At 46.4% G+C, this 26,582-nt stretch overlaps 2 protein-coding genes across 11 annotated transcripts in view; both read right to left on the bottom strand.

The window, feature by feature from the left end:
- The window catches only part of tle2c (TLE family member 2, transcriptional corepressor c), a 35,508-nt gene extending 29,655 nt beyond the window's left edge, over positions 1–5,853 (bottom strand). For 6 of the 9 annotated variants that reach the window (XM_035528708.1, XM_035528707.1, XM_035528706.1 and 3 more), the window contains exons 1-2: positions 5,260–5,853; positions 4,519–4,572 (exon numbers count right to left, since the gene is read on the bottom strand). In XM_035528708.1, the coding sequence (XP_035384601.1) occupies positions 4,519–4,572; positions 5,260–5,307 (102 nt within the window). In that variant the 5' untranslated portion in view covers positions 5,308–5,853. The remainder of the gene's footprint in view (positions 1–4,518; positions 4,573–5,259) is intronic. The other 3 variants (XM_035528710.1, XM_027019713.2, XM_035528711.1) reach the window with 2 other exon arrangements.
- A 2,280-nt stretch (positions 5,854–8,133) lies between these two features.
- On the bottom strand, positions 8,134–25,586 carry chico. Of its 2 annotated transcripts, none has more exons than XM_035528382.1 (7): positions 24,691–25,586; positions 16,171–16,268; positions 15,172–15,235; positions 13,180–13,224; positions 12,912–12,974; positions 12,120–12,194; positions 8,134–11,860 (listed from the first exon to the last, which is right to left on the bottom strand). In XM_035528382.1, the coding sequence occupies exons 1-7, from the start codon at positions 24,715–24,717 to the stop codon at positions 11,606–11,608; spliced, it is 627 nt and encodes a 208-aa protein (XP_035384275.1). In that variant the 5' UTR covers positions 24,718–25,586; the 3' UTR covers positions 8,134–11,605. The 2 variants fall into 2 exon arrangements, with proteins under 2 accessions (XP_035384275.1, XP_035384274.1); XM_035528381.1 differs by having other exon boundaries at positions 8,134–11,863; positions 24,691–25,584.
- Between the last annotated feature and the right edge of the window lie 996 nt (positions 25,587–26,582).

Genomic DNA, 26,582 nt, shown 5'->3' with positions numbered 1-26,582 from the left:
TGTGCACCAACTGGCAACTGGTTTAGCGCAAGATAAAAATTAAAGACTGCAAAGTAGCATATGTAAAAACAAATGGGCTCTTTAAAAAAAAACTGGGCTAGGAATGTTTTATGTTAACCTTGTTCGGCTTATGGCAGATCCTCTGGAAAAACAGCGGGGCGTGTCAGTGAAACAGCTTTTTTTTTGTATACACCGTTTTCAACTTTCATCTTTTTCCAGTTCAGGCTCCTATCGGTTCAGGACAGACTGTCTTTTTAGTCTAAAGAGAGCTTGTTAATACAAAAATTGAACCTTACAACAGTCCAGCCTAAACAGTTAATGCTTCGTTTTATCAACCCTATAAACCTGCTCACATGTGGACACGTAGCCCTGTAGTTCTGGAGCCTACCAACACTCTTTCTTAAAACACAACATTATCATTGTTATTTCCAGAAGTGTTAATCCCATTTGTGAACCAAACCCGAGAACCATTAATCCGTTATTTGCCGCATTAGCGGTTTCTGCGAGGGGTATTCTTTTAACGTGCCTAATGCATAGGCACATGATATGAAAGTAGCCCACTATTAGTTCTGCCCTATACACTTCACCTTGGTGTTCCCAAGCAAACAAGAATGTGACAGATGAGCAGAAAGGAATCCATGCAGCACGATGTCCTGTTGTGCTGTGCAAGGTAACCTTTAACACGAAGATATTACGCGAGCTTACTCCTGATACCGAGCAGAGCGGGTGGGGGTGGAGGAACGGGTGGGGTCCAGGTGCGGGTGAGATGTGGGTAGGGGTGGGGTAGGGTCTGCTGTGGCTGTGGACGAGGCGCGTGTTCGGGTGTGGGTGTGGGAGAGTCGCGGGTGCCTGGACGGGGGCAACGCGGCTGGGGAGTGGGTGGAGGAGCAGGTGGAGCGTGGCGGATAGCGTGGCGGGGTTGAGGCTGGGAGCAGCTGCGCAGGGACACAGGGTGGTGCGGTGGTAGCACAGCTGCTGTGGAACAAGAGGTCATTACACAGAGGCCACAGACAGCATGACAAAGCGCTGCATTATCACTGGGCCTAGTCAACACAGGCTGCTGTCCAGCGGCAACGCAACCATCTATCTCAATGCACTACTGTGTCAGGCGGTTTCAGTGGAGAGAGAGAGAGAGAGAGAGAGAGAGAGAGAGAGAGAGAGAGAGAGAGAGAGAGAGAGAGAGAGAGAGAGAGAGAGAGAGAGAGAGAGAGAGAGAGAGAGAGAGAGAGAGAGAGAGAGAGAGAGAGAGGGAGAAACAGTAGGCAATGCTGAAATGTTCCGTATATGCACCAGAGACACTGCAGCAGGCAATGCTCCAAAAGAGACAAGTGTGCATGCGTGCATGTATGTGTACAAAATTATATTATCGTGTGCAACACACAACACGAGCCCCTGAGGACTGGGCTGAGGCACGCACTTCACAACACAGAACAAAAGATATGACATTCATGGAAATATTTTCATTATGAACTCGCATACAAGTGCACTACAAGTCACCTTTATTAAAGGGTGAATCGTGAAGTCACAGGACGTACACATACGGCTAAGGATTTATTTTCGCTACGCAGCACATCAGGCGTTTCCTTAAGGCTGAGCCTTACCGCACTGCCTGCCTGGAGGTAACGTCAGACTGGCTTCCTACTAGCAGGTTTAGCCATGACTGATCAATAGCAGAAGGAGGATTCAAAACCGGCCAATTGCGTAGCTATACTCAGTCACATGCTTTTTCAAATGAAAGTCTTACATCCAATTTTAATGCCAAGGAATGTCTGGCTGCCAATCATTTCAGCTCATAAGAGCTTTTCCTCTATGTATCCTCATCCAGTAAAGAACAGCATTCCCATTTCACACACTTAAAGCTGTGAATGCAAAAGCATTATAATCTCATATACAGCACAGTCAGTAATTGAACATTTTCTTTCTGCATTCTCCAGCACATCTGAAATAATTAAGAAGTTAGAGTGTCTGTATCAGTTCTGACAGAAAGCAGCAGCAATATTAAACTACAGTGAAATAAATAAACATTTAAACAGTTTATTAAAGTCAGAGGCAATATATTTGAGTGCTTGTAGCAGTGGGCTGGTCTTACACATGGCACTGATGGAGAGTACCAGTCTGCTCTTGTGTTACTCAGCTAATGTGAGCATTAAAGAGCTTATGCAATCAAGTTACTCATCAGTCTGTACTTATACAGTGTGTGTGTGTGTGTGTGTGTGTGTGTGGCCATGATTTCCAGGCAGGGGTAGTAGAACACCAAGCTGGAAAAGGATGTGTATGTATGTGTGGGAGTGCTACTGAGAGGAAATTGTGTGTGTGTGTGTGTGTGTGTGTGTGTGTGTGTGTGTGTGTGTGTGTGTGTGTGTTTTAGTGCAGTAACATTAAACTGGGGGGGAAATCCTGGGTGTTGATTTAATCATTAACACCATAACTGTATGGACTGTAAATACAGAACAGATGGAGCAAGATAAATGCAGTCTCCCTCACAAACGTGTACACACACATGCATAGTCTTATTTACACAGATGCACACACACATGCATAGTCTCCTTATAGGGATCTTCCATGTATGTAATAATTAGTGTGACTAACCAGTGCTAAGCCTATAGCTACACGATCCTAACCTTAACCTCAGTAACTAAATGTAAAGTGTTTGTCTCTTTTAGTTTTTCAAATGAAAATACCACAAAGTGGCCCCCACAAGGTTAAAAATGTCAGATGTTCCTATCCATGTGGGGACGTTTGGTCCCCACAGAGATACATAAACACATGCACACAGACATGCACAATTCAGACACGTATGCAGACATGAGATGAATATTTAATAACATTATCTGATGGCCAAAACCAAATGCAGATGCCCATAGCTCATATCATAACTAGTCAAGTGGAGAGTGTAACACAATACACAAACACCCACCCACACCCCAAACACCTCCCCCCCCCCCCCCCCCCCCCCCCCCCCCCCCCCCCCCCCCCCCCCACAAGCACAGGATAAACAACGGCATCGATTCAAATGCACTGATTCCGATATTTATACTGAGAGTACAACCCAAACTGAATGCATTTACACAAACACAAAGCCACTTAGATCAATGATCATTAATTATTTTTAAACACATTAACTAATAAAAAACAAAGTAAAAGTGAAATTCCACAGCGTGTACGGCTGGTATTCACAGATAGCACTACACCAGTCTTTACTGCCTGTTATAGTTCCTAAATCTGAGCACTGCGCTATGTGCAAGTCTCCATGCTAATCGAATCACAATTACCTCAACTTGACCACCACATCCCTTTTATTTTAACTTCTGAAAAAATTTAAGGCTAACCAGCAGACGACCTACCCTACAGATAATCAAGCTGAATCTATCTCATCAACATGACAGGACTTCCTATCCAATTCCAATGCAATTCCAACATGCAATTATGAACGTGTTCTTCAAGTCATATAAATAACCTGTTTGGAGCTTCTATTTCCAATTATAAAAGTTTGAGCCTGCAATAGGTATTTGATTGTGGGGCCTACTTTTGTACGTTGTTCCAACGCCTGAGGCGTTTCAATGCAAAATAAATGAACGCTCACATCTGAATTGGGTTGCTTAGCCTGCGTGGTCATTTAAATGTACCATTGTGCCCCTTCTCCAACTCAAACGTAGACGAAGCATTCAGCGTAAACGCAAACAGCACGGGGCAGCACCATCGACCACAGGTGTCCGTTTCAAACTCCGGCCCTCAGCAGCTCCAGAGACGCTGGGTACATGACCATGGGTCTGGGATCCTTCTTAGGCTTGGCCCACCACAAAGAGCCAAACTCCTCTGACACAAGCAGAGGCCATCCAGTGCCTCCCACCTCCAAGAGCCCAGATTATTCCAGAGCAGGGACAAAAAGCTGTCTAACTGTGTGTGCGCGAGATAAAACTGTCTGTGTCGATGTCTAATACTGTAAATGTAATACTATCTGTATGGTGTAAGTGTAATACTGCATGATTAATACTGTCGGTAACTGTATGTGTAATACTATCTGAGTTTATATGTGCAATACTTTATGTGTATATGTGTAATGCTGTCTGTCTATATTTGTATGTGGAATACTGTCTGTGTGTATGTGTAACACTGCCTGTATGTAATACTCTGTGTCTAAGTCTAGTACTGTATGTGTAATACTGTCTGTATTTGTATGTGTAACACAGTATGTGTCTGTATGTGTAATACTTTATGTGTAACACTGCCTGTGCATGTTTGTGTCTTCAATTTCATGCTCTGTATTGTATGTATGGCTTCTGTTCAACAACACTTCAATAATACTGCCAGTTTAAACTATTTTACAAAGTTTAATCATGTAATAATTATAATACTAAGAACAATAGCAATAGCAATAGCAACAATAGCAAATACAACAAACTGTACAACTGTACACCACATGGTTTCTCAAACACACTGATCATTTATGTACATACAAAACTAGCACCCAGCCAAACATTCATGTGCATATACATGCATAATATTTACAATACTCACAGACAATAAACTCTCTCCACCTCTCGCTCTGACTCTCCGTCTCCCTCTTCCTATCTTGCTCACACATACACACACACACACACACACACACACACACACACACCTGTTTGATTTGCATATCTCTGTTAGCTTGTAAAACCTTGCAATCATAACTACAGAGCCTGTGTGTAATATGTTTCCCACTGAAGGTAATATAACATGACATTTGCAGTGTAGAATGAAGTGGCCTGGAACCATATGCAGCTATTGCAAAATACACACACACACACACACACACACACACACACACACACACACGAACAAAATATCTTCTCTGTATACATACAGCAAGCCCACTCTCTACATACAACCTCTTCTCGGGCACCACATACCTCTGAAGACAGTGTTCGCTCAAGCACGCTGACGTATGCAACACACACGAGCAATGACTGCATTAGTAGTCAGGCTAATACTGCCTGTAGACATCGACTTACATAACACATCGATTATGTTAAATATACATTTAAAAAGAGCTGGAACCACATTGATTACGTCAACGTGGAGAATAAACTGTTTGCCCTGGGACCAATTTTGTCCATAAACTAAAGCTTCTCTAATGAGTTACACACCTCAGTCCTAACCCTAATAACCTAGTCCTAATGCACCCTATTCGGCTTCCACCCGCCGTGAAATATCTGGAAGTGATCATTTATCCCGGGGTGGTGGGTGAAGACACGTGGCGTCGCGGTTTGGATCACTCGCCTGGGGTCTTCCGTGTGGATACATGATCTGAGCGGTTCTGGAGGTCATTCACGGAGCCGGCGGTGGTCAGGTCGCCCGCTACACCCTGCGCCTCCGACACCTCCCCGACTGCGCAGCGCAACGCGGGGACTCCTCTCCGCTCCAAACGGACCGTGCGAGCTCCCGACACTATCGAAAATCGCTCAAATGCCGAGTTCGGTTTTTTTTTGTTTTGTTTTGCTTTGCTTTCCCTCGAAAAAGCCCAATTCGGTTTCGGCTGTCTTCTTGGCGGTAAAGGACGGTGTCGCTTACGCGCCGCGGTGCCACCAGATCCAGCTTTGCGCACACACGACGCGTCGGTCTGGCGCGCCGCCGCCGACTCGCTGCGCCCTCTCCCCGCAGACGACCTACGGAAACATAAACACGGCGGACACCGCCACCCACGGTTCTCACTAGCGGCTGACGGCGAACCAAAACAATAAAAATGAGAGAGAGAGAGACAGAGAGAGAGAGAGAGAGAGAGAGAGAGAGAGAGAGAGAGAGAGAGAGAGAGAGAGAGAGAATGAACAGCAGGTCAGCAGATGATCCAGCAGCAGACTCCAGACTGTATTATTGTGCCTCTGAGCTTGACATTAACTTGGCGGAGAGCGAAAGCTGCTTTTTAAGGTGGGCCGTCACAGTCGGCCGTAAAGCTGGTGAATTTTCCCCAACAACAGTGTGAACATACCGAAATAGTAAGTGCAAAACATCGAAGGCAAGGATTTACCAACGAGACCATAGCCACGACCGTGTTTATTGGTATGCCTTAACGGTTTATTTAAACAGCGACGAAGTGAAAACAGAAGCTGGTGGTTTTTATAAATCTGTCAGCGCTTGACGTACACGTGCCACCTTAATATCGCTTTCTGCGCTCGGGACCCAGGCTCTGCCTTATTGGCTACACTGAGAGCAATCACGACCAATCAGCGGCTCTATTACCCACGTTGGGCCATGACGTACACCTATATCTGAACCAGTAAGAGGTGCGTATTTAAATGATCTCCTTATCCGTATTTAATACGGGATTGTGGGTAATGAAGTAGTAAGGCGTAATCTTACGAACGGTGGTTTCTTGGTACTTTGCAAACGAACAAAATCATGTTTAAAAGGCCAGCGCAGCTTTGAAGCATGCAGAAATATAATTCCGTCCATCTTTAACAGCGTATGGCGTTTCCTGGGGCTTGAGAGACGTGCTTGCTCAGCTAAAATCGTCCACATCCTTGGATAATGTGGTTTTCATTACAGAGCCATGCACAGCGAAGCCGGTGCACGGTAGAAGTGAAGGCTAAGATCTAGCAATGCTCTTTAATACATCTCAAAGAGTTAACGCTTTAGCCTTTAGTATTCGAAGATATTGCAAATATGATGCAAAAGGTAGAAGAGAGGAACAACGTACGTGTGTGTGTACACACACACATTTTATATATATATATATATATATATATATATATATATATATATATATATATATATATATATATATATATATATATATATATATATATATATATATATGAGAAAGTGAATCTCCTGCCAAAGAGCTGATGGTTTGTGGAGGCTTGGCTGCATATTCTCCTTGGCTGGTGTCATTCGCTTCTTTTTATATTAGACGTGCATGTCAGCTGCAAAGTTATCGCACTTTGACAAAAACCCCAGTGAAACGTTCTTATTGATGTTTCTTGTCAGAAACATTGCGCTGTTAGCAATATAAAATCTGTCCTGCAGAGAATTGGTAGCTTTAAAAGCAATTCATAAATTGCTTCAACTAACAAGGTCGTTCTGATATATACTGATTTGTTGCATGTAAACTGTCTGTAAACTGGCTACACCTTTGATTAACTGGGAAAGAAGACTTTTTAGTCTAGCATATAACAGCAATCTACTAGTATTTTCCTCTGGAATGTAGCACTAAAGATATTTTAAAAACACTTTTCTGATTTATATTTAGTTTATTTGAACTTTACAAATATTTCCAAAACTACTAAGCATTTAAGCGAATATACAGAAATTCTTCGATTCCCCAACCTCGTGGATTAGAAAGACAAGCATGCTGTTAAGATGTTACTGTGTATGAGTGTGTGTGTGTGTGTGTGTGTGTGTGTGTGTGTGTACGCGAGCAAAAGCATCTACAAAAATAAAAGGCTGCCCAAAGGACAGTGCCAAATACATTAAAGATCAAAAGGCGGTGGGGTGGAGTAATTTACAGGGAAACGTGAAAGAACGGTGGGTCTTGCAGAGAGAGAGAAGCCCGTCGGAATGGGAGGACCGAGAAAGACGGTGACCGCCACAGTCTCCTTTGCTAGCGGGAAGCGGCCGACGGAGGTGAACAAATGGAGGAGAGCAACAAAGTGGGATGGTAGGAGAGCACGGGTGGAGAAAGGAGTAGGAATGGCATAGAATTTACATTTAGACACGGCATCTTGTGCATAGTTTTGAAAGCTTCGAGTCAGATGACGACTGAAAGCATGCCCGCATAAGGACGCTTCCGTGCCAGGCTGTACGTCCATGAAACGTGCGATGACAGTGAACATGGACTGCTTGTAATGGTACGGCAGCGTGAAGCGGAAATGGCTCCACCTGCTGGACAGGAAAGGAACGCCTCTTAGCAGCCCGCTCGGGTGCAGTGGGAGATACACTAGTCTATAGAGCAGCTGGTTGGACACACAGACAGACAGACAGACAAGCCCACGTAAACCCAAGCAAGGTGAAGAATTTATAGTGGGTCCAATTCCTCTGTGAGAATTTGCCGTTATATTTAGTGTTATACCCTAGGCACTTTGTCTTAATTATGGTCTTATTTATTGAGCACTTATGAGATATTTCACGAGGATGTAGAAATATGACAGGCACACACAATCAGAGGTACACTGAAGCTTTTTATTTGTAAGGCACCATAAATACTTCCTTACTGCCGAATCTCATTCATGAACAGATAAAAGGTATTTATCTTTCTCTTTTCCCCACGTTTTTTCAACAAAGCAGTAATATTGATTTTTAGAACACAACACACGTTTTTTTTTGCCAAGTATACACTCAAAATCTTTTTACCTACATCACAAAATGAGAGAGGCTGAACATAACCGATAGGCTACAAAGTGTTTTTGTTTGGTTTTGAAATGGCCGTATTCTGTGTAACTTGCATGGGCGGCTGGGTATTCGAGAACGAGTGAACTTCATGATACCCAATTCAAAAAACGGACCGTACAAGTCATGGGAATGCGGCTTGTCACACACATATATCGAGTCAAAGTGAGGCATCTTTGCACCTGGTCTCAGGAGAGCGACTACACGGCCACTTTGGAAATCATTCTAACACCCAGAAAACACACTCACGTATGCTATTTTGTAAGACCGAAACCAACAACCAAGGAAAAGACAGACAGAAAGAAAGAAAAGCCACCTTGGGCTCCCAGACGGGGGCTTATCCTCCGGCAATACCGCCAACCTACTAACAACTACAGTCAGTTCAAATAAGTAAGCAGCCTATCTATTTGTACCTGTACAGGTTAACAGCATGCACACGTACTAAGGCCCTATTATAAAATAAGTTCATTAACAGCAGTGCGTATATCATGTATATATATCTATCACCGCGTCAAAACTGCATACACTACAACATCTGTCCTCTTGGACGCACCCATCCACACATAAATGTAGCTTTATACATACAAAATGTTTACAAAAGTATACGTATATTGATATATTTATATATGTATATAAATTGGCCCTTCACAACAAACACATACAGACACGTACATACATACTATTCATTTTCTATGAATTCCAGTAAGGTCCTGTTGGAGTTATACTGCCTGTCTAACGGGACACTGCCCTGTTCGTTGTGATCAAGAGCAACGACTGAACAATTCAGAATGAAAAACCCGAAACAAATCTGCATAACACAGTGAAGGCCCTGCTGCAGGACAACGTGTCAGCATTCACGTCACAAAATGCAAACGAATAAACTCATTAAGACGACAGAATATTCTAATTTGATTAAAAATTTGCATTTCTAAAATTGTACGAACTAGCGACCTTAACTGGACAGTGACACAGCTAAATTCTCCAAAAATTATTTAAATGGGGAACAAAATGTAATTTTGAACTAGCCATGACAGAACACACACAGTAGTTGTGTACATGATTAATCTATACTTGTTTAGGGGTTGATAATTACTGTCCTAGCTCTGTACTGACCCGAGAGCAAAAACAACTTAGTTTATACCCCAAAAACCCCAACAAAATACCTAACAAACCTCATATGAGAACATCACATTCGTTTCCTGCACACGTGACACTTATCAATAGTATGTATTGATTACATACAGCACTTAAAAGAGGCATAACCCTAGCACGTAGCATACAAACCCACACATGCTTTTCATAACTCAGAAAGTGTCATACCACAGTCGGCGTACAAATATTCTGTTCCGACTGTTTTAAGAAGTACTACCCGTTATATACAACCATAGGTAGTACGAGCCTAAAAAGCAAATTTGCGCTCCTTTGACAAAACGCTCTCGGTGGTCTCGCAGAAATGTTGCCACCTTGCGGTGAAGTGAGGAAAAAACGAAAAGGGGAGGTTCGCTGAAAATTGACGCAGGCTGTTTTTCCTTAGTAGCCTATAAATATACGCAGTCTTTCCCGGATTTCTGCGAAATTAAAGCTGTAAACATTCTATTTACTATAATTGTGATAATATAAAGATGATGGCTGTCATTTCATGATCAGGAGCCTTTTCAGAATTTAAAGTCCATAAGGACTGTTAGGTTGTTACGGATTTGGAGCCGACTGACAGCTGAGGCGCACAACACCCTAAACTAAGCCCCATGGGAAGTGCATCAGCTTCTTAAGAGAAAAAGCACAAAGCACCTTTCAACATCTTTAAACGTGTTTGCTTAGGAAAGCATTTTATTACTGGCATTGCATTTTATTGAGTGACAAGCACGCTGAGAATTGTTATGGAAAAAAAACTTTACAAACATCTTATTAGAATTACCACCACTGTTAATTCGACAGTTAACCATTTTCAGTGAACCCCATCTTGAATACAACTTATTCTCAGTCAGCAAATATTTTGTACTTTTTGAAACCTTCCACTGATGCCACTGGGCTGAGCTGACAAAATGACCCGTCCTTTTGAGAAGAGAAGCGAAACAACAGACGACCTCCCGAGCTGCAGCGCCGACCTGCATTTCTGCTACTCCAAACGTTCAAACCCCGAGTGATGCTGTTTAGCCTTTAGCAGTGATGCAAATAACTTTCGCAATGTCGAGGACCCTAAACATCACCGGGCCCATTATTTTAGGACAACATGGTGGATGCAAACATTCTGACCCTTTACGCAGGAAACGGTTCACGCAAAGCACGTGCCTGTGTTATCCACGTGTTAACCAACAGCGTTAGACCACAGCAGTGCAGGTTTCATGCAAATACGCTGGGCTACGATATCTGCAGGAAGTGCGTTGTTGATAGATAATTTGTATAAGAGAGTGTATACTTTCTCTCGGATACCAGCTAGTTTGCATCAATTTTGCATGCCCACACAGTTACCACCAGCCTGGAGGCAGGGTGCTTCTGTTTCATGTAGGCCAGGAGCTGCCTGTTCCCGGCGAGAGCATGAGTGGGGGAGGGAGGCAGAGCTGTGAGGATGATCGGGCATCCCAGCGAACCACCGCACAGCGCTTAGCCGCCCGCCGTTGAGACGTGTCCCGCTCCGACGGCGAGAGAGCAAACCGCAAAAGAAGACGGAAAGCCGCTTGCCTGCGCAGACAGACGCCGGGGAACGCACGCCGGCCCAAGGGGAAGTGGTGACGTTGCGAATATGAGAAGCTCAGCTAGGCTAAGGAAAGTCATGTTTTAATTAAACAAATGATCGAGAACTAGCGCAACACTCCTCATACGCCTCTAATGCATAATTCAGGAGATCTGACGATCTGCACTCATCACCTAATCCATAAGCGATTCTGACCTACATTATTAGGCGGGGAACGGACGGAGGCTTCCGACAGCAACAGCGTTATCTGGACGCATATCCTGGCCGACCCGAACAGGAACGGTGAACGGCCCGGCCCAGGAACTAGAACGTGGAGCCGGAAGATGGGGACGGGGGACCAGAAAAATATGTGGCACAGGAAGTTAAATGCAGGAAAGAAAAAAAAAAAAGAAAAAAAAAAAAACGAACTGATTTGAACTGAAGCATGCAAAGAGTTCGAGCCAAAAAGGGATGAGAGGTACAGGGGAGAACTGAGCGAGGGTGGCGTTCTTCTCGGAGTGTCTCTCCAGCTCCTCTCGGTCTCTCTGCCCGTCTCGGAGAGGAGGCACGGATCTAATCGGATTTGTCGCCGTCGTCGTCGCCCCGGTGGTTGTCAGCGGCGACGGCGGCAGCCGAGGCGACAGCCGCCTCACGGGCGCTCTTTTCCTCCTTGGCCAGGTGAGCCTGCGAGGCCAGGATGCTGGAGAGGGAGAAAAGGCCCGTGGAGGAGGAGCCAGCCGGCAGGGTGGGCGGAGTCAGGCCCAGGGGCAGCGGGGTCATGGGCAGGGCCAGCCCTTGCAGCTGGGAGAGCTGGTGGGCCTGGAGCTGCTGCTGCAAGACACACACACAGACACAGACAGACACAGACAGACACAGACAGACACAGACAGACACAGACAGACACAGACAGACACAGACAGACACAGACAGACACAGACACAGACACAGACAGACACACGAGGGAGCAGGCACACAAACAGGAATGAAGCCGAGTCAGAAATAGAACACAAACACAGACACAAACAAAAAGTTTGTGAAGGGGAACATGGTTAGTTACTGTACACAAACACACACACACGCAGCCTACCCGAATAATGGAGTTCATCTCTGGTGGAGTGACCTGCTTGGCTCTCTCAATTGCTCCCAAGACCTGCTGCTGGTGCTGGACCCGGCACGCACACACACACACACACACACGCACGCAAACACATGCACGCACGCACACACACTTTATTTCTCTGAAAAATACACCTCGCAATTATTGGCAGATGTGATCATTACAAACACACCTCAGGACTGTAAACAGCGGTAGCAAAGTGGTATGCCAGGCTTGGTTATTTAACGCACAGACGTTCTTATAGATGACAGAAATAATCACATAGACGACAGAAAATCAATACCACAAAAATGAGAACTCCTGCATAAAATGTGCGTAGTAGCCACTCAGTCTGTGGCCCAGTTCAGTCTGTGGCCCAGTTCTAGCACCAAGGTCGCAGTGGGTGGGCTAGGCTCTCGAACGGAAAACAGGCACCGACGTGTTTCGCACACCCATGCTGCACTATGTACTGTCTAGTAACCATGACGATATAGGACTCCTCAGCGCAAGGGCCGAGGTGGATCAAACGTGATGCACAAAGCTAATTTGCTTCGGCGGTGTTGATGGGGCGTGCAATTTCTCTCCCAATGAGGAGACCCATTCAGATTTGTGTGGGAAATTAGAATTCCCCCGGTACTCTCGGGAGCCTTGGTTGCTGCACCCCGAGCTATGAATAGCCTATGCTGCTTGAATATTTATGCCCACGTCTGGCACGTCTGGTCGACGGCAGCGGGGAGGCCGTGGTGTCGGTGGTCTGGTGGCGGGTGCCGGGGTCACGCCTACCTCCTGGGAGAGGTAGGGCAGCACTTGGGCACAGATAGCGTTCAGCCTCTTCACAATCTCGGCCTACCGAAAGAACACAAGGTGATTCAACACTGGCACACCAAAACGCACACGCTCCCGTCCACTCAGTCCGAGCGCAGGTTCGTGTCTAAGAGGACAAACAGAGGCCTAAGACCTTAACACACACACACACCCCTTAGCGATCCATATGAATACCTCAAAATGAGATTCCTGCGGTTCTGTTCAAGTGGCGACGTGGTCCACTTACCTGTTTGTGCATTTCGATGTTGAGCCCGTAGGACATCTCGTAGTACTATGGAAGGAAATGGCAGAACAGGAAGGGCTGCATTAAGCTGGCTGCTGCTCACCACCCGCCAGGCGTGCAAGACGGGCCAAGGCAGGTTGAGGCGTTGGGCCACCGGTGGGCAACGTGGTCCGGCGCACGCTCGCCATTCCCCGGTACGAACGCACTGCACTCAGTCGGTTTGCTCGCCATGACGACAGCAGGATGTAATGCGAGTGTGGCTGCGCAGTGGCCAGCTCCAAATGAGATTAGCGTGGCAAATTGATAAATTAGGACCGCACTAAAATGCACGCACTCACTCCGCAATCTGATTACTGACTGGGTGTCTGTGTGTGTGTGTGTGTGTGTGTGTGTGTGTGCGCATGCAAAGGTGTTTGTGAATTGCATGAGCCATGGCTTTAAGGACAAGCGCTAAACACGTTTGTCAAGCTAAGCGCTAAACACGGCACATACTGGAGGATCTGAGGGCAAACCATCGCACACACTTTTAAAACGCCCAAGACGAGCCGCAAGCAGAGGCGGCGTTAGTGGAAGCCCGAGATAAAACGCCATTCGAGCTCAACTACGGCGGATGGTGCCCTCCGCAGTGAATACAAGCCCGTTTTGGCTTGGGGGCAACACGGCGATGAATTTTAAATCCAGCACCCCCCACGATCCCCCGGGGACGTGGCCGTTCTGTTGATAAACTGCTGTTACAACACTCACCCCTATCGACGGGCTACGGGCCGGTCGATAAGCCTGCCGGCTCCTTCGATTTCACTTTTAAAGCCGATCAATAGAACGTTTCTGGGGCGAAAGGGCGGGCGAGCCCAAAGGCCGCGTGTCTGGGGAACGCGAGCCAGGTGCGGAAAGGCGCAGAGGATGGGGTTTAAGGGGAGGGGCGTGGCCTGTTGAGTGAGTGTAGGGGAGAACAAGAGTGAGCGCGAGAGAGCGAGAAGGGAGCAAGAGCGAGCGCAAGATGCCATCGGCGGCACACTGGGATTGGCTGATGACCGCTCGATATTCAGATAGGATGGAAAACTGGGGGCGACCCAGGGGACAGGCCAGCTCACCACTCCTACAGAACCCATTTCAGATGATGTCATTCACATGAATGCATATTAATATGACTAATCTTCAACCCTGCTTGAATACATTTTCAAAATCTGCATATGACTAAAAGGTGACGGAAGATAGCAAAAAATGAAAGACTGAGTAAGCAAGCAAGCGAGAGAGAGAGAGAGAGAGAGAGAGGTTGACAGATGTGTGTAAACAAAGCACTGATAGGGAGGCAAACTGGGCTTAAAGTGCAGCGGGGGGATGCACCACAGCAGAAGGAGGGAAGAGGAGGGGAGGAGAGGAGGGGAGGAGGGGAGGAGGGGAGGACAGGCTAAGCTGCAGTAATTACAGTGGGCTGCACACTCTGGCTGGCCATCACACGGCGCGTTTCCAGGCCCAGTATAATTTAAACGGCATGTTATTACCCGTTAATTAATGTGAAGTAACCCGTGGTAATTAAGGATGCCCAAGGGCTGTGCACGCTTTAAACAGGTCACAACCACACACAGATCACAAAGCTTTAAACCCAAGCCTGACCTGACTAATACTAGTATTATTTAATGTAACGCATACTACAGTTTCATTTGTTTCGTCACACCCAAGTTTCTTCACAAAATATTACAAAAGAATGTAAATAAAAACAAAGTGACTGACTGCCCTGTATCTATAATACATTTCCAAAACCACCAATGAATGTGGTTTTGGAAATTAATTTTGGGTGAAAAGAATCCTAAAAATGATAGGGTGTTAATCAAGAAAGTTCAGAGAGTCCCTGTGCAATTCTGGCTTGCTGACTGTGCTCAGGTCCCTCAGGCAGATAAGAGCAGAGTGACGAAGCACAGGTCAAATGGCCCATAAACACTGACCTCAAGGTGTGATTGGGCTGTTCATTCATTCACTGATAAAGGAATGACTCACCATGATGTAGTGACGCTGCATCTCAGATTTCTCTGTGGCCAGCTTATCACACTCCAGCTTAAGACTGGGTCAGGAAAGGACACACACACACACACACACACACACACACACACACACACACACACACACACACAGAGAATAAGGGAGGAGGATAAAAGTGACTCAGTCAGCACATGCAGTGAGAGACAAAACGCATCTCATCTGGGCGAGAACCGTTTAAGGATGTTTTGGGTGTGTGGGTGTGTGTATAGGGGCATGTGGGAGTGTGTAGTGTTTGTGTCATTGCTGAAACAATCTGTGCCAGTGTGTATATGTATCAGCTAAAATATTTACATTCCAGTCTGAAGTGTTTGGGAAAGGGGTGGTGTGTGTCTCTCTCGCTGTCTCTCTCCCTGACTCACACACCCCCCCCCCCCCAACCGCACGTTTTTCTCTAGGCCATCATTTCCACTTCACCTAATCCTTTCTCCCAAGGGGAAAAAAAACTCCACAACATTTTTATCACCATGACAACCTGGTTTCACTGGAACCGCCATGATTGGATGGTACCAAACTAAAAATCTGATTGGTCAAGTGGCAGAATATAGCCAGTTCTAGGAGCCCCTCTCAGCTCCTAAATGTTAAAGTCCTGATAAGAGAGCGCAGCGGCTGCAGCTGAGCATGCTGGGAGCTGAACGCCGGCCGCGCGCTCTTGACCCGCGTGTCGGCCCACACACTCCTCCTCCCTTTCATCCAAGGAGCCATCTACACCTCCGTTCATGGTCTGCTCTGTCTGCTAGCGCTGGGTGGAACTCGGCCAATGCGGTGTCTCGGACGCCCGCCGTCTGTTTCTCTCTGATCCGGCAGCACGCGAGAAGGAAGAACATGGAAGAGGGAGGAAGGAAGCCCCGCCCCCAATCTAAGATGACCCACATTCCCCACGTCTCAGCTGTCTGACGAAAACAGGGACAGGCAGATGCACGCATGCACGCACACACACAAAGTTGGGTATGGGCATACCTGTGATATTGTGCTTGAAGGAACTGGAATTCATCTTTGATGCGGTCGCAGGAGTCCGAGGTCGTGAACTTCAGCTGCTGTGTGGACTGAGACGTGGCCTGCAAAGGGTCGTGAGGTCACATGTTTAACACGAGAGCTGGCGCACAAGAGCACGTGGCAAATCAAATGAACCGAGCCAGAGCTAACGCGAGTGCGCCCCCTCTGCCCCACATCTCTGATCTCTGTTATGATGAAGATATACGGAATGTCGCCACCTGTGTTTGGGTGTCATTGGCCGTGAGCACACAAGACATCAAATACAAGAATATATTCAAAATGAGAATTGCCTTTGGTTTGACTGTATGCCCAGTGGGGTTATTGACAATATAATGATTAACCTTAAAAAAAACCAAAAAAAAAAAAAACCCAAAATGTCCCTAAAAGCTGTGTGCCTTAAACCAGGAAGCAAACACGTTTGTTGTACAGCACATACTCACTGTTCACTTGGGAGATCTTAGATGTGCAATATCTTAGATGTGTAATATGCAGTGATAGCGAGGACCACAGCACATACGCCTGCGCAAGTCTGAAAATCCAGGCATGTATAATATTATATACGTATATTTATAATAATAATAATAATTATAATTATTATTATTATTATTATTAACAATAATGTGGTGCAATTGCTTTGTAGGCCAAATGTGCTGTGTGTGTGTGTGTGTGTTCAGGCAGTTCTCTCCTGTAGTGTCTGCGGAGTTGCTGTGTGGCCCACTGTTTCTCCTCAGGGGGCTTATTGTTCTTCAACATGCACACACACGCATGCGTATCCTCTCTGTGTGTCTAACGCACACAGAGAAAAAGGACTTTTAGTAATATCCACCTGCAGTAAATATCCTAACACACCCACACCCCTACAGTATACAGAGGACACAGTCACACACGAAGTACTACAGGGCATCGCTGGCCATGACTGGACACACACACAGCCCCAGAGCAGTGTGGGAGTTTGAGATGCAGCCAGTCTGTATTCCTGGGTTCAGAGGGCATGCTGACATCACGCCCAGTAAGCTGCCGTCAGGAAATGAGGAACACAGTGGCACGAGGGGCCCATTAAACACTTCCTCTTAGGAGCGGCTGGGCCTGGCAAGACAGGAAGTGCACCATGGGTCCTTAAGATGCACGCAGCGGCTTTCTCTTGGCCTCAAAGACCGACTTCATCCATCACTATTTAGCCTAAAAATCTGCGGGTTTATATTACAAACAGCAGAAGTACTCCGTGTGCTGCGTTTCCTTACAGATTCTACTCATCTTTCTTCTGTATTTTGCTCAAATACTTGTACAGAGGTTAGTCAGCCCTGTAGGTGAAGGGGCGAACGACGAGGGTTGGGTGGGTGCACGTGCGTGTGCGGTTGCTAGGGGACTTTGTGGAGGATCTCGGTAATCCCTCTCCTGTGCCTCTACCATTAGAAATCAATTAGAGTAGCCTGCTACAGACCATCATCAGCCTCACCTGTGACCCACACACACTCCTACTCAAAAGGAAGCGGAGGGGAGGGGCAGTGAGTGAGTGAAAAGAGTGCTAGCGAATGAGAGAGAGAGAGAGAGCGCGCTGAGAGAGAGCTTGCCGTTGTGTAGTGGGGGTTTGTACAGAGTGTTCTCTTTGTGATGCTAATGAAGGGCTTTGGCCTCTGTGCCCCAGACATCTGCTGTTGCACTGTGTCAAGCACACATACAAGTGTGCACTAGCATGCGTTCACACTCCCACCGACAACCCCTCAACACACACACCCCTCTGGGTTCCTAACTGTGTTTTTGTTTCAAATCGAGCTTGTGTGTGCTGGAGAGAAGAGGAGGGACCTTGCACTTTCACAGGAAAACTAAAATCTTTGTGCAATTCCTCTTTGCGCTGCGTGCGTGTGCGCGCACATAGCGTGCTTTGACAGGATGACTGATCTCTGTGCAATTATCGTTTGCTGGGTGTGTGTGTGTGTGTGTGTGTGTGTGCGCGTGCTTGCATGCAAGTGTGAGTTCACAAACACATTAGCAGAAGCGTGGGTACGAGGCAGAGGAGGGCACTCAGATCTGTTAGGAGTCGGCTTTTGTTAGTAGAAAGTGTGTGTGTGTGTGTGTGTGTGTGTGTGTGTGTGTAGGAAGGGCACTGAACACCTGCTCCAGAGAACCTCTGCAGAAAAAGACGGGATCAAGTCCTTTAACGCATGCAAGTGAGGCGCGTGAGAGACACACACACACACAGAGTCCAAACTGTAGTGAAGTAGACAGGATTTTCAGAGAACCAGGACATTTTGGACAGAAGCGCTTTGCTTGCACAGCTAATGTAGAACCTTGTTCCAAAACACCCCTTTTCTCTGGAAAACTTCAACAGTTTGGATTACCACATCTACAGTACACTGCCATCACCCCCCGAATCTTCGGCAGACATATATATTGTATAATCATTTTACCCATTCTGCCCTCCTCCAAACAGTCTCTCTCTTTCCTTCAAGTTTGGATCCACCTGCTTCGCATCTCAGCTGTCCCCAGGACAGCAGTCTGGGATCGAGAGCTCAGATGTTGTTCCTGGGTTCTGCTGGAGCCATTCTCCCAGGTTTGGGGTCACAGCCCCTAGTGCTCCCACGGGAACCGCTGTTGGCTTCTCCTTCCACATCTTCTCCAGCTCTTCTCTCAGCCCTTGGTATTCAGCTTTTCTTGTTCCTTGTTCCTGATGTTGCCATCACTCGCAAATGCTGCATCTCTCACTACGGCCCTGTACTGCTGTTTGTCCATCACTACTATGTCCGCTTGGTTAGCCATTACCGTCTTACCAGTCTGGATCTGGAAGTCCCACGTGATCTTAACACGGTCATTCCCAACCACTTTGGGGGGTGTTTCCCACTTTGACCTTGGAACTTCCAGCCCGTACTCGGCGTATATACGTACAGGTTTCAAAGCGTTCCAGAGCGGAATTACGTGTTCTACGCTCCCACTCTGCATTCAACGCTTTATACACATGTGAAAGGTTAACGACGCAGCAGTGGTTGGGATGAAGGCTCTTAGCCAGTTCTACACTATTTCCGGCGGGCGTTTTCAGAGGCTACCCTGCTGAAGAGAAGACTCGGACCCTCACAGCTCGGGCAACGTCACTCTGACAAAACCGCCGTGGTCTGTAGCATTACTGTGATGAACGATGTTAGCGCTGTGAAAGCGATTATGCTCCACACCCCCTTTTACAGCAGTTCCATATTAGCTTACACTGCAGCCTTACTAAGGCACAATGCACTGCATTTCACGGTCATTCTAAAGCTCTACAATTTTCTTAATCATCAGCCTAAACCACGATGTTCTGCTGAAAGTGTGATTCCTGAACGTAAAACAGCAAAATTGTTATCAAAGCACACAAAGGTAACCTCAATTATAGCACAACTACAGTAAATACAATGCCATTAAACCTTTGACGAAATTGGCGAGAAGCAGAAAAAAATAATACATTTAAAATTCGGTGCCACCAGGAATGCTGAGAGACCTCGCCTGGCACTGCAACGGAATGGCAGAACTTCGCTTCGTGTTGAATGCGAAATAACGTTTACAACCTGCTGCAGAACATGTGCTTTGTTACAGTTCCCCTGCATACACGCGGTTTCACACAAACGCATCAACTCTCCACGGACACAGGCATTGGGAGCTTTGCCGAATTCCTTGTATGCCAATCCAGCCTTCTTTGCCATTCTGAAAATCCGAGTGTAGTCATAACTTGGTATTTGCTATGGTCATAATTAATTGTTGTTCAACGTGTCAATTTAAATCAAACGGATAGTGACACGTTTATGTAGTCTGTTATTTAAGAGAAACAATCCAGCCCTGAACGTGGATGGAAATATGCAAAATAAAATATAACCATGAAGTTCAAGGTGAATATTGATCTCAGCCAATGAAAGGGGTAAGGGGTGGAACACTAGATCACGATAATTTAGTGGATATCGGCAGACGCTTAAATTGCTGCTATAAATGATAATATCTATTATCGAGCGCAGGACAGTCCACATCGCCCTCCGTATACCATTCTCGCACTTTTAAAAATGGACCGGGCCTTTTACACGCTGGATCTTTGCACACAGTATCAGTGGTTTCTGCGACACAACTGTCGTTTGGTCATGTCACTTTTCGTTTCATGCTTTCATATGTGTATCATTTATTTCTTCGACATTGCAATAAGACTGATGCGTTCAGTGTGTTCGGTAGAGAATGACAACGGGATTTAGGTTCAACACCCGAACTGCTCTATTACTTGCTTCAAAATATGCAGATGCTCTGTGCGTATTTGGGAAAAGAAAGGGGGAAAGACAGAGGGGGGTGGTGTGTGTGTGCACGCGCGTGTGTTTATTTAGTGTTGATCGGAACTGTGAGGGATTAACCTCCGGTCCTGCTGGGGGTTTTCGGGGGGGGGGGGGGGGGGGGGGGGGGTGCTAATTCAACCTGCCTTAATCATGTCCTCAAGCACTGGCCTCAGACCTCCCTCTAAAATGCATTATACACACACACACAGTAATAAACATAGTCAGCCCTCTGAGGGGGTGTGTGTGTGTGTGTTAGGCAGAATGTGAATAAAAGCGTGCATGCCTGAGAAACCAAAAGAGCAAGTGGCCCCCTCCAGTCTACATGTTTAGTGAGTGTGATAGAAAAACTGAAAAATGATGGCGGGGTAGTAGCACACACACTCTGGGCTGTGTGCCACTGCTGGCAGATGAAGCATTTCACACACAGCTGGATAGGTGCGAGTATGCACACTGAAGCGGGGGGGTGGGGTGTGGAGATGATTGCACCCACCCGGTCCCCCTCCTTTCTCTGTGGCAGGGATGTGCAGCACAAGTGTGTGCTGCCAGCTCTGAAGGTGGGACCGACCCAGTCTCCCGGCCCCGTCACACCTGGACCGGCATAGACTCGCGTGTCTCACAAATCACTTAGAAAAACCCCAGCCAACGCTTTACGATCGCTGCGCAAGTTTGCCAGTCACTCCGCTATCAAATGGTGCTTACGTGGTAGAATCCCTCTCTGCTTCATGCAGCCTAGCTGTGCCCTGGACTCCACTGGATGGATAGACACGCCGAGGCACAGCACAGCGGGAACCTACCGCCCACAATGAAAACAATGATTTTTGAAGTCAAATCACCCTTCGCACCACCCGTACCCAAGAACCACAACTCCATCACCTCCCTGTCCGTCATCTTCTCCATCACCACCGTCCTCCGTGGTCACAGCAAACCAGGCCCCAGAAGCCCGGATGGAGTAGTCAGCCAGTGGGCGGAGAAAACCACGGCACTGTGTAGTAATTCCTCCCCATAAAGTACCAGGTGGCGTTTTATCTTCCCTCAAACAAGAACCATAAGGCTATACGATTGGATAACGGACACGCCGGCATGGGCGGAGCCGAGCAACAAGAGGATGCGTCTTGCAGCAGGGAGCCGTCTCGGAGAGCTGCTCGGCTAGGAAGGAACCGCAGACCACGAGGTCTGGAGCGCTGGGCTTGTAAGGACACCGTTCAGAATCATGTTGAGTTTCACGCAGTGATGAATTTCGCATTGCATTAGGCAGGCACGGTGGAAGACGTTCAAAAACGGCCACGGTGACACAAAGACCCAGCTGGAAAATCAGGATGTCTTGATGCAAGACTATACACATTGTCAAAGCTACAGAAAAGCCCCATGCAAGCATTTCACACTTAAACGTCTACGTTCTCAGGTTTATGTAGATCACCTAGCATTAGTCTGCAGTTATGAGAGGTGCAGCTCTTTTTTTCCCCTCCATAAAAGTATGAAGATCTGATATCACAGGAGCTTGGAATGATGGTTGTGTGTTATGTGCATCATTACATCCAGGTATCTGCAGTTAGGAACAGCAGAACACAACTTCAGCACGAGGATTGTTGTAGCATGTTAGAACAGTAGTCATTTATTAATGTGCTGTAATAACAGGCTGAAATAACAGCATGAGAGCTTGCATGCGTCAGCATACAGCATTTTAGCCAGCAACGTGGATTTACTTTGTGGTTTGCCAGGCTTAATGCAATGCAATGAATATTTGGCTAGATACTGCATCACAAGTAAATGACAAGGAGAAACCCAGGTGCCAGGATTCAAAATAAGAGTACTGAAGGAGTGTCCAGCAAGGTGCTTCCTGGAACCCTACCACAATAAAAAGAATTGCCTTTTGACATGCAATTTTTCCTGATACATCTCCCATCACTAGGACTACAAAACAGGAAACATGCACCACAAAGCATTTTAATAAAAGGTTAAAGGACTGCAAGATGAAAAGATGGTTGGCATATGGGCACATATTTGAAGCCACAGTTGACAACGCCAGCCTGATTACTCTTTTGGTTCCCTGGACCCTCCATCAATCCTTTACGATTTTGTATGGTGGAAACCCCAAGAAGACTTCAGACGTGGTGCCAGCAAGTTTTCAATAGTGAAACATCGAAGGCGGACAGCGTTTGTGTTATCAGTGCGCTCGGAGCACAGCCCTGGGCAGGAAACGGGAACACCAAATCCACCGAGGAGCGGCCCTTCAACGGCTTTTTAAGACAGAACAATCCCCCCCATCCCATCAACACCAAAATAATTCCATCATCCTCAGAAGCTCCCTGGTCAACCTGGAAAGACAGTCTGAACTCACATTCTCTCTCTGTCCTAGAAGATGAACCCAAGTCCCAAAGGTCAAGATTCAATTGAAGATCCAGCAGTTACGTCTAATCCTAGATTGAAAGCGCAACTGAGAATGCCATGGTTAATCCCAGATTTGGAAGTTTGTGTGCCTTTTTATGGATTTAGGGACATAGAGAGGATTCCATCATAATGAACGCATTAGTTGTACTGAAAGTCGTTAAGGTCTTCCGACAACTTTTCCGTTGGTTACATCGTCCAGCAATAAGTGAAGCTCAGACAGTGTGAGATTATTGATCAAGATGAACAACATGTACACAGGAATGTCATGAATAAGCAGCATTTATAAAGAGAGCTGGACAGACTCGGCACTACGGCCATTTGAGATGACAGAACTCAAATGGTGAGGAAAAACCCCGCAGCATTCTTCACTTGGAAAACATGAATGGCATTCCTGTGTATTCCTTGGGCTTGGCTGAAACGGCAGAGGACGGGCACTAATCTTGGCCGCAGGTGCAGTTCTGAGCGCTTTACTCGTTAATTACAGAGCGTCTTCTCTTTTGCACTCGGGGACCTTGTGTTTGCGCATAAAGATCTGTTTGTGTTGCGGACCAGGGAGGCTCAATTAGGATCAGCACTAAACAAAACCAACAACAGGGGACTCATTATGGGGCACAGGGGCGTGCGCAGGGACCTTCATTCAGGGAAAAGAAACAACTGAAGCTGGGTTTTAAAAAAAAAAAAAAAAAAAAAAAAAAAGAAAGAGGGGGGGAGGATGTGTGAGGGGGATCTGGCAACCACACTTGACCTTTTTAAGTTGGTACCTTTATTTGTTAAAAACAAAAAGGAAGTAATGTAAAGAACTTTGGTCGTCCATGTGTCGGAATTAATAGATTCATTGTGGTTTGAGAGGTCAGGCCAACACAGAATAAAAGGCATTAGTGTATATGGTGTGTGTGTTTAAAATATTATATATATATATATATATATATATATATATATATAATATATATATATATATATATATATATATATATATAATATATAATATATATATATATATACACACGCTATATTTTTACATGAACGGTCATTATACATAAACTCAAGGCAATCTGACGATGTACTTCTACAGGACCAGTTTATCATGTTCTGTACAGGGCAAAAACACTTCTCAAACCACGCCGATCGCCAGCGCCCTCCCCACTGGAGCGCCGTTTCCCTGCCCCAACACACCTGACTGGACACATGGGCCAATGACCACGAAACAGGTGTATGAAAACAAGACGAAGGCCTGTATCTGAGAAACACTACCACACTCTGTTCAACACCCTACGCTTTAGCCAACGTCACGAACTGCCAGTAGCAATAGTCATCAAATATTCAAGCTTTTGTTTACTAAATGGTGGTGCATCGTCACCAATATGGAAAAAACAAAACAAAAAGCAAAACAAACAAAAAAAAACCCCCACTTACCTCATGTTCACGCGCAAGGTTGGAAAGGTGTTAGCTGTTGTGGAGCCAAAAAAAAGCAAACCTACGATCACGCGTTTTTTTTTTTTTTAGAACAAAGCAAAATGACAGAGTCTACGTGGTCACCATGAACACCTGAGGTCCAGATTCACCCAAACACGTATGCACGTGAAGGACCCCACCTGTTATGCAGTTCTTTTCCAACGCACGGACACACGTGCCCCTGAACTGCAACAGCACAGCGTACGTGCACGCGAAAGCCGCGAGCGGTCGCAAGGTTTCAGTAAAGCCCAGAGATTTGCAGGGTTAGCAAGTGCGTGAAAACCGTGTAGCACTAAACAACGTAACACACACACACACACACACACACACACACACACACGATACAAATACCCGATGATGCACTTACCGAGTGTCTGGCTTGTGGAAACATCATGTCAATTTTTTGTTGTTTTTTTTTTTCGCCTAACGAAATAAAACGCTTTGGATCGAAAACCTCTTTGTTTGGTCTCCTCGTCTGCTAAATTTCGGCGCTTTGCTCCTCAGCGCTTCTCAATTTTGCAGTTTGTCGACGAAAAGCCCTCACCGTCTTTCACTTGCATGAGCTGCTCCCTAAAGCCCCTTCGGTAAAAGCTCACCCTTGCACAACTCGCCAGCTTCCCGACGCTGCCTCGCACAGCTACAGCTACAGCTACAGCTAGCAGCCCAACTTTCAGCTAGCTCGCTTCGTTTTCACGGGAGAACGAAGATACGGATTCTAAGCACAGTTTCCGGATGGAAAAAGGGGGGAATCTGTTTCAGCGAAATATGCAGATGTCATCAGTAGTAGGCTAGTTGCCAAGCCGTTCATCCAACAGTTGCACTGGGTTTTCGCGCACGACGAAGGAAGGTAGGCGCTACCCCGCGCCCTTCGGCTAGCAGGTAAGTTAGTCGAGACAAACTGCAAACAAAACCCTGTTAACGTTGCAAACGAAACCCCGTTAAATCCCCCAAGACGCGCGCGCCCACGCAGGCACGCACGACGGATCGTCCACGAAAGTTCGGTGCGACGCTATTTCCGCGAGCCACCAATTTTCGAAAAATCGCGTTGCTCGTACTCTGTCAAAGCGCCGCGTCTCTCCGGATCTCGCAGCAGCGGAAAAAAAAAACCCCGTAGGAGGCGTTGCAGAATGTTGGCGGCCCCGTGCGCCGCGGGAGCGAGCTGGTGCGCGCGAGGGCCCCGTTTTACATGTCAAACGGATCCGGTTGCGGCTTGCGGAAGTGTCGCCGTTGGAACGTGGGCCCCCCCGGTTGGAAGGTGCGCGAGAAACGGGTGCTTTTGTTCCTGCCCAGTGCACAGCGACTCCTCCCCGCACTTTACACGCACACCCACGGGAGCGGAAAACGGCCACGCAATCAGCGTATACAAATCCATTGCTTATGTAAAATCGATTTTTACACGGCAATATAATCTACTAAAGCGAGTGGTTAATTATTAAACATGTCCAGTGAACCAGAAAACCATGGTTGAAAGTAATACTAATGCAAAAATAATACAACAAAAAACAATATGGACTACTGGCCCGGATAACATAGAAAATAAGAAATCCGAAACTGGCCCGAATTAGTTCTTGTTTTGTATTACCTCATTGATATGGTTTTAAATTAAAAGAGTTATCTGTTTAAAAATGGGATTTGGATCTGCACTGATTGCACGAGGTCCCATTTTCTTTGTGCTGATGCGGTATGAGGAGTCGCAGTTATTCTACATCCTCGCGCTGCCCCCGTCTGGTGAAGCCCTCTGGTTTCAGCAACCGAGCTGCACTCACGGAAGAAAAGGCGTTTAAGGTGCATTATAACGCTTTTGGCAACCCAAGATCTTTGTGAGGAAAGTTTCTATCAATGTGTCAGTCAATCGGCCAATCAAAAACTGACATACAAGCAATCAATAACAGTAGGGGTAGTTTAGGAAGGAGTGGCAAAAACTAAATTGCTGTCAGCTGCTGTCATTATTCCTGTTGCTGAAGAAAAACGGGAATATAAAAACGAAGTTTTACCAAGCGTTATTGCTGTGTTTTGCTGCCTGCCGGTAGGGTCGATGTCTGTAGTGTTCAGACAAATGCACATAAATAATAAAAAATGCACATAATTTAAAAAAAAAGTAAAAGTTTGAACACAACAACCATAAGTGGATGGTGGATGCTGTTTGTGTGTTGTGCTCTAGCCCCATGCTTGTCTAAAGGCTGAAGTACTGTGATAGCTGTCCACCAGCCAACAGCAATTGGACATGTTACTTCAGAGGACAGGATACACCAGATACAC

The sequence above is a fragment of the Electrophorus electricus genome, chromosome 7 (genome assembly GCF_013358815.1).
Source record: "Electrophorus electricus isolate fEleEle1 chromosome 7, fEleEle1.pri, whole genome shotgun sequence".
NCBI lineage: Eukaryota > Metazoa > Chordata > Actinopteri > Gymnotiformes > Gymnotidae > Electrophorus > Electrophorus electricus.
The sequence above is the reverse complement of the archived record's forward strand: the minus strand, read 5'-3'. Positions and strand labels throughout refer to the sequence as shown.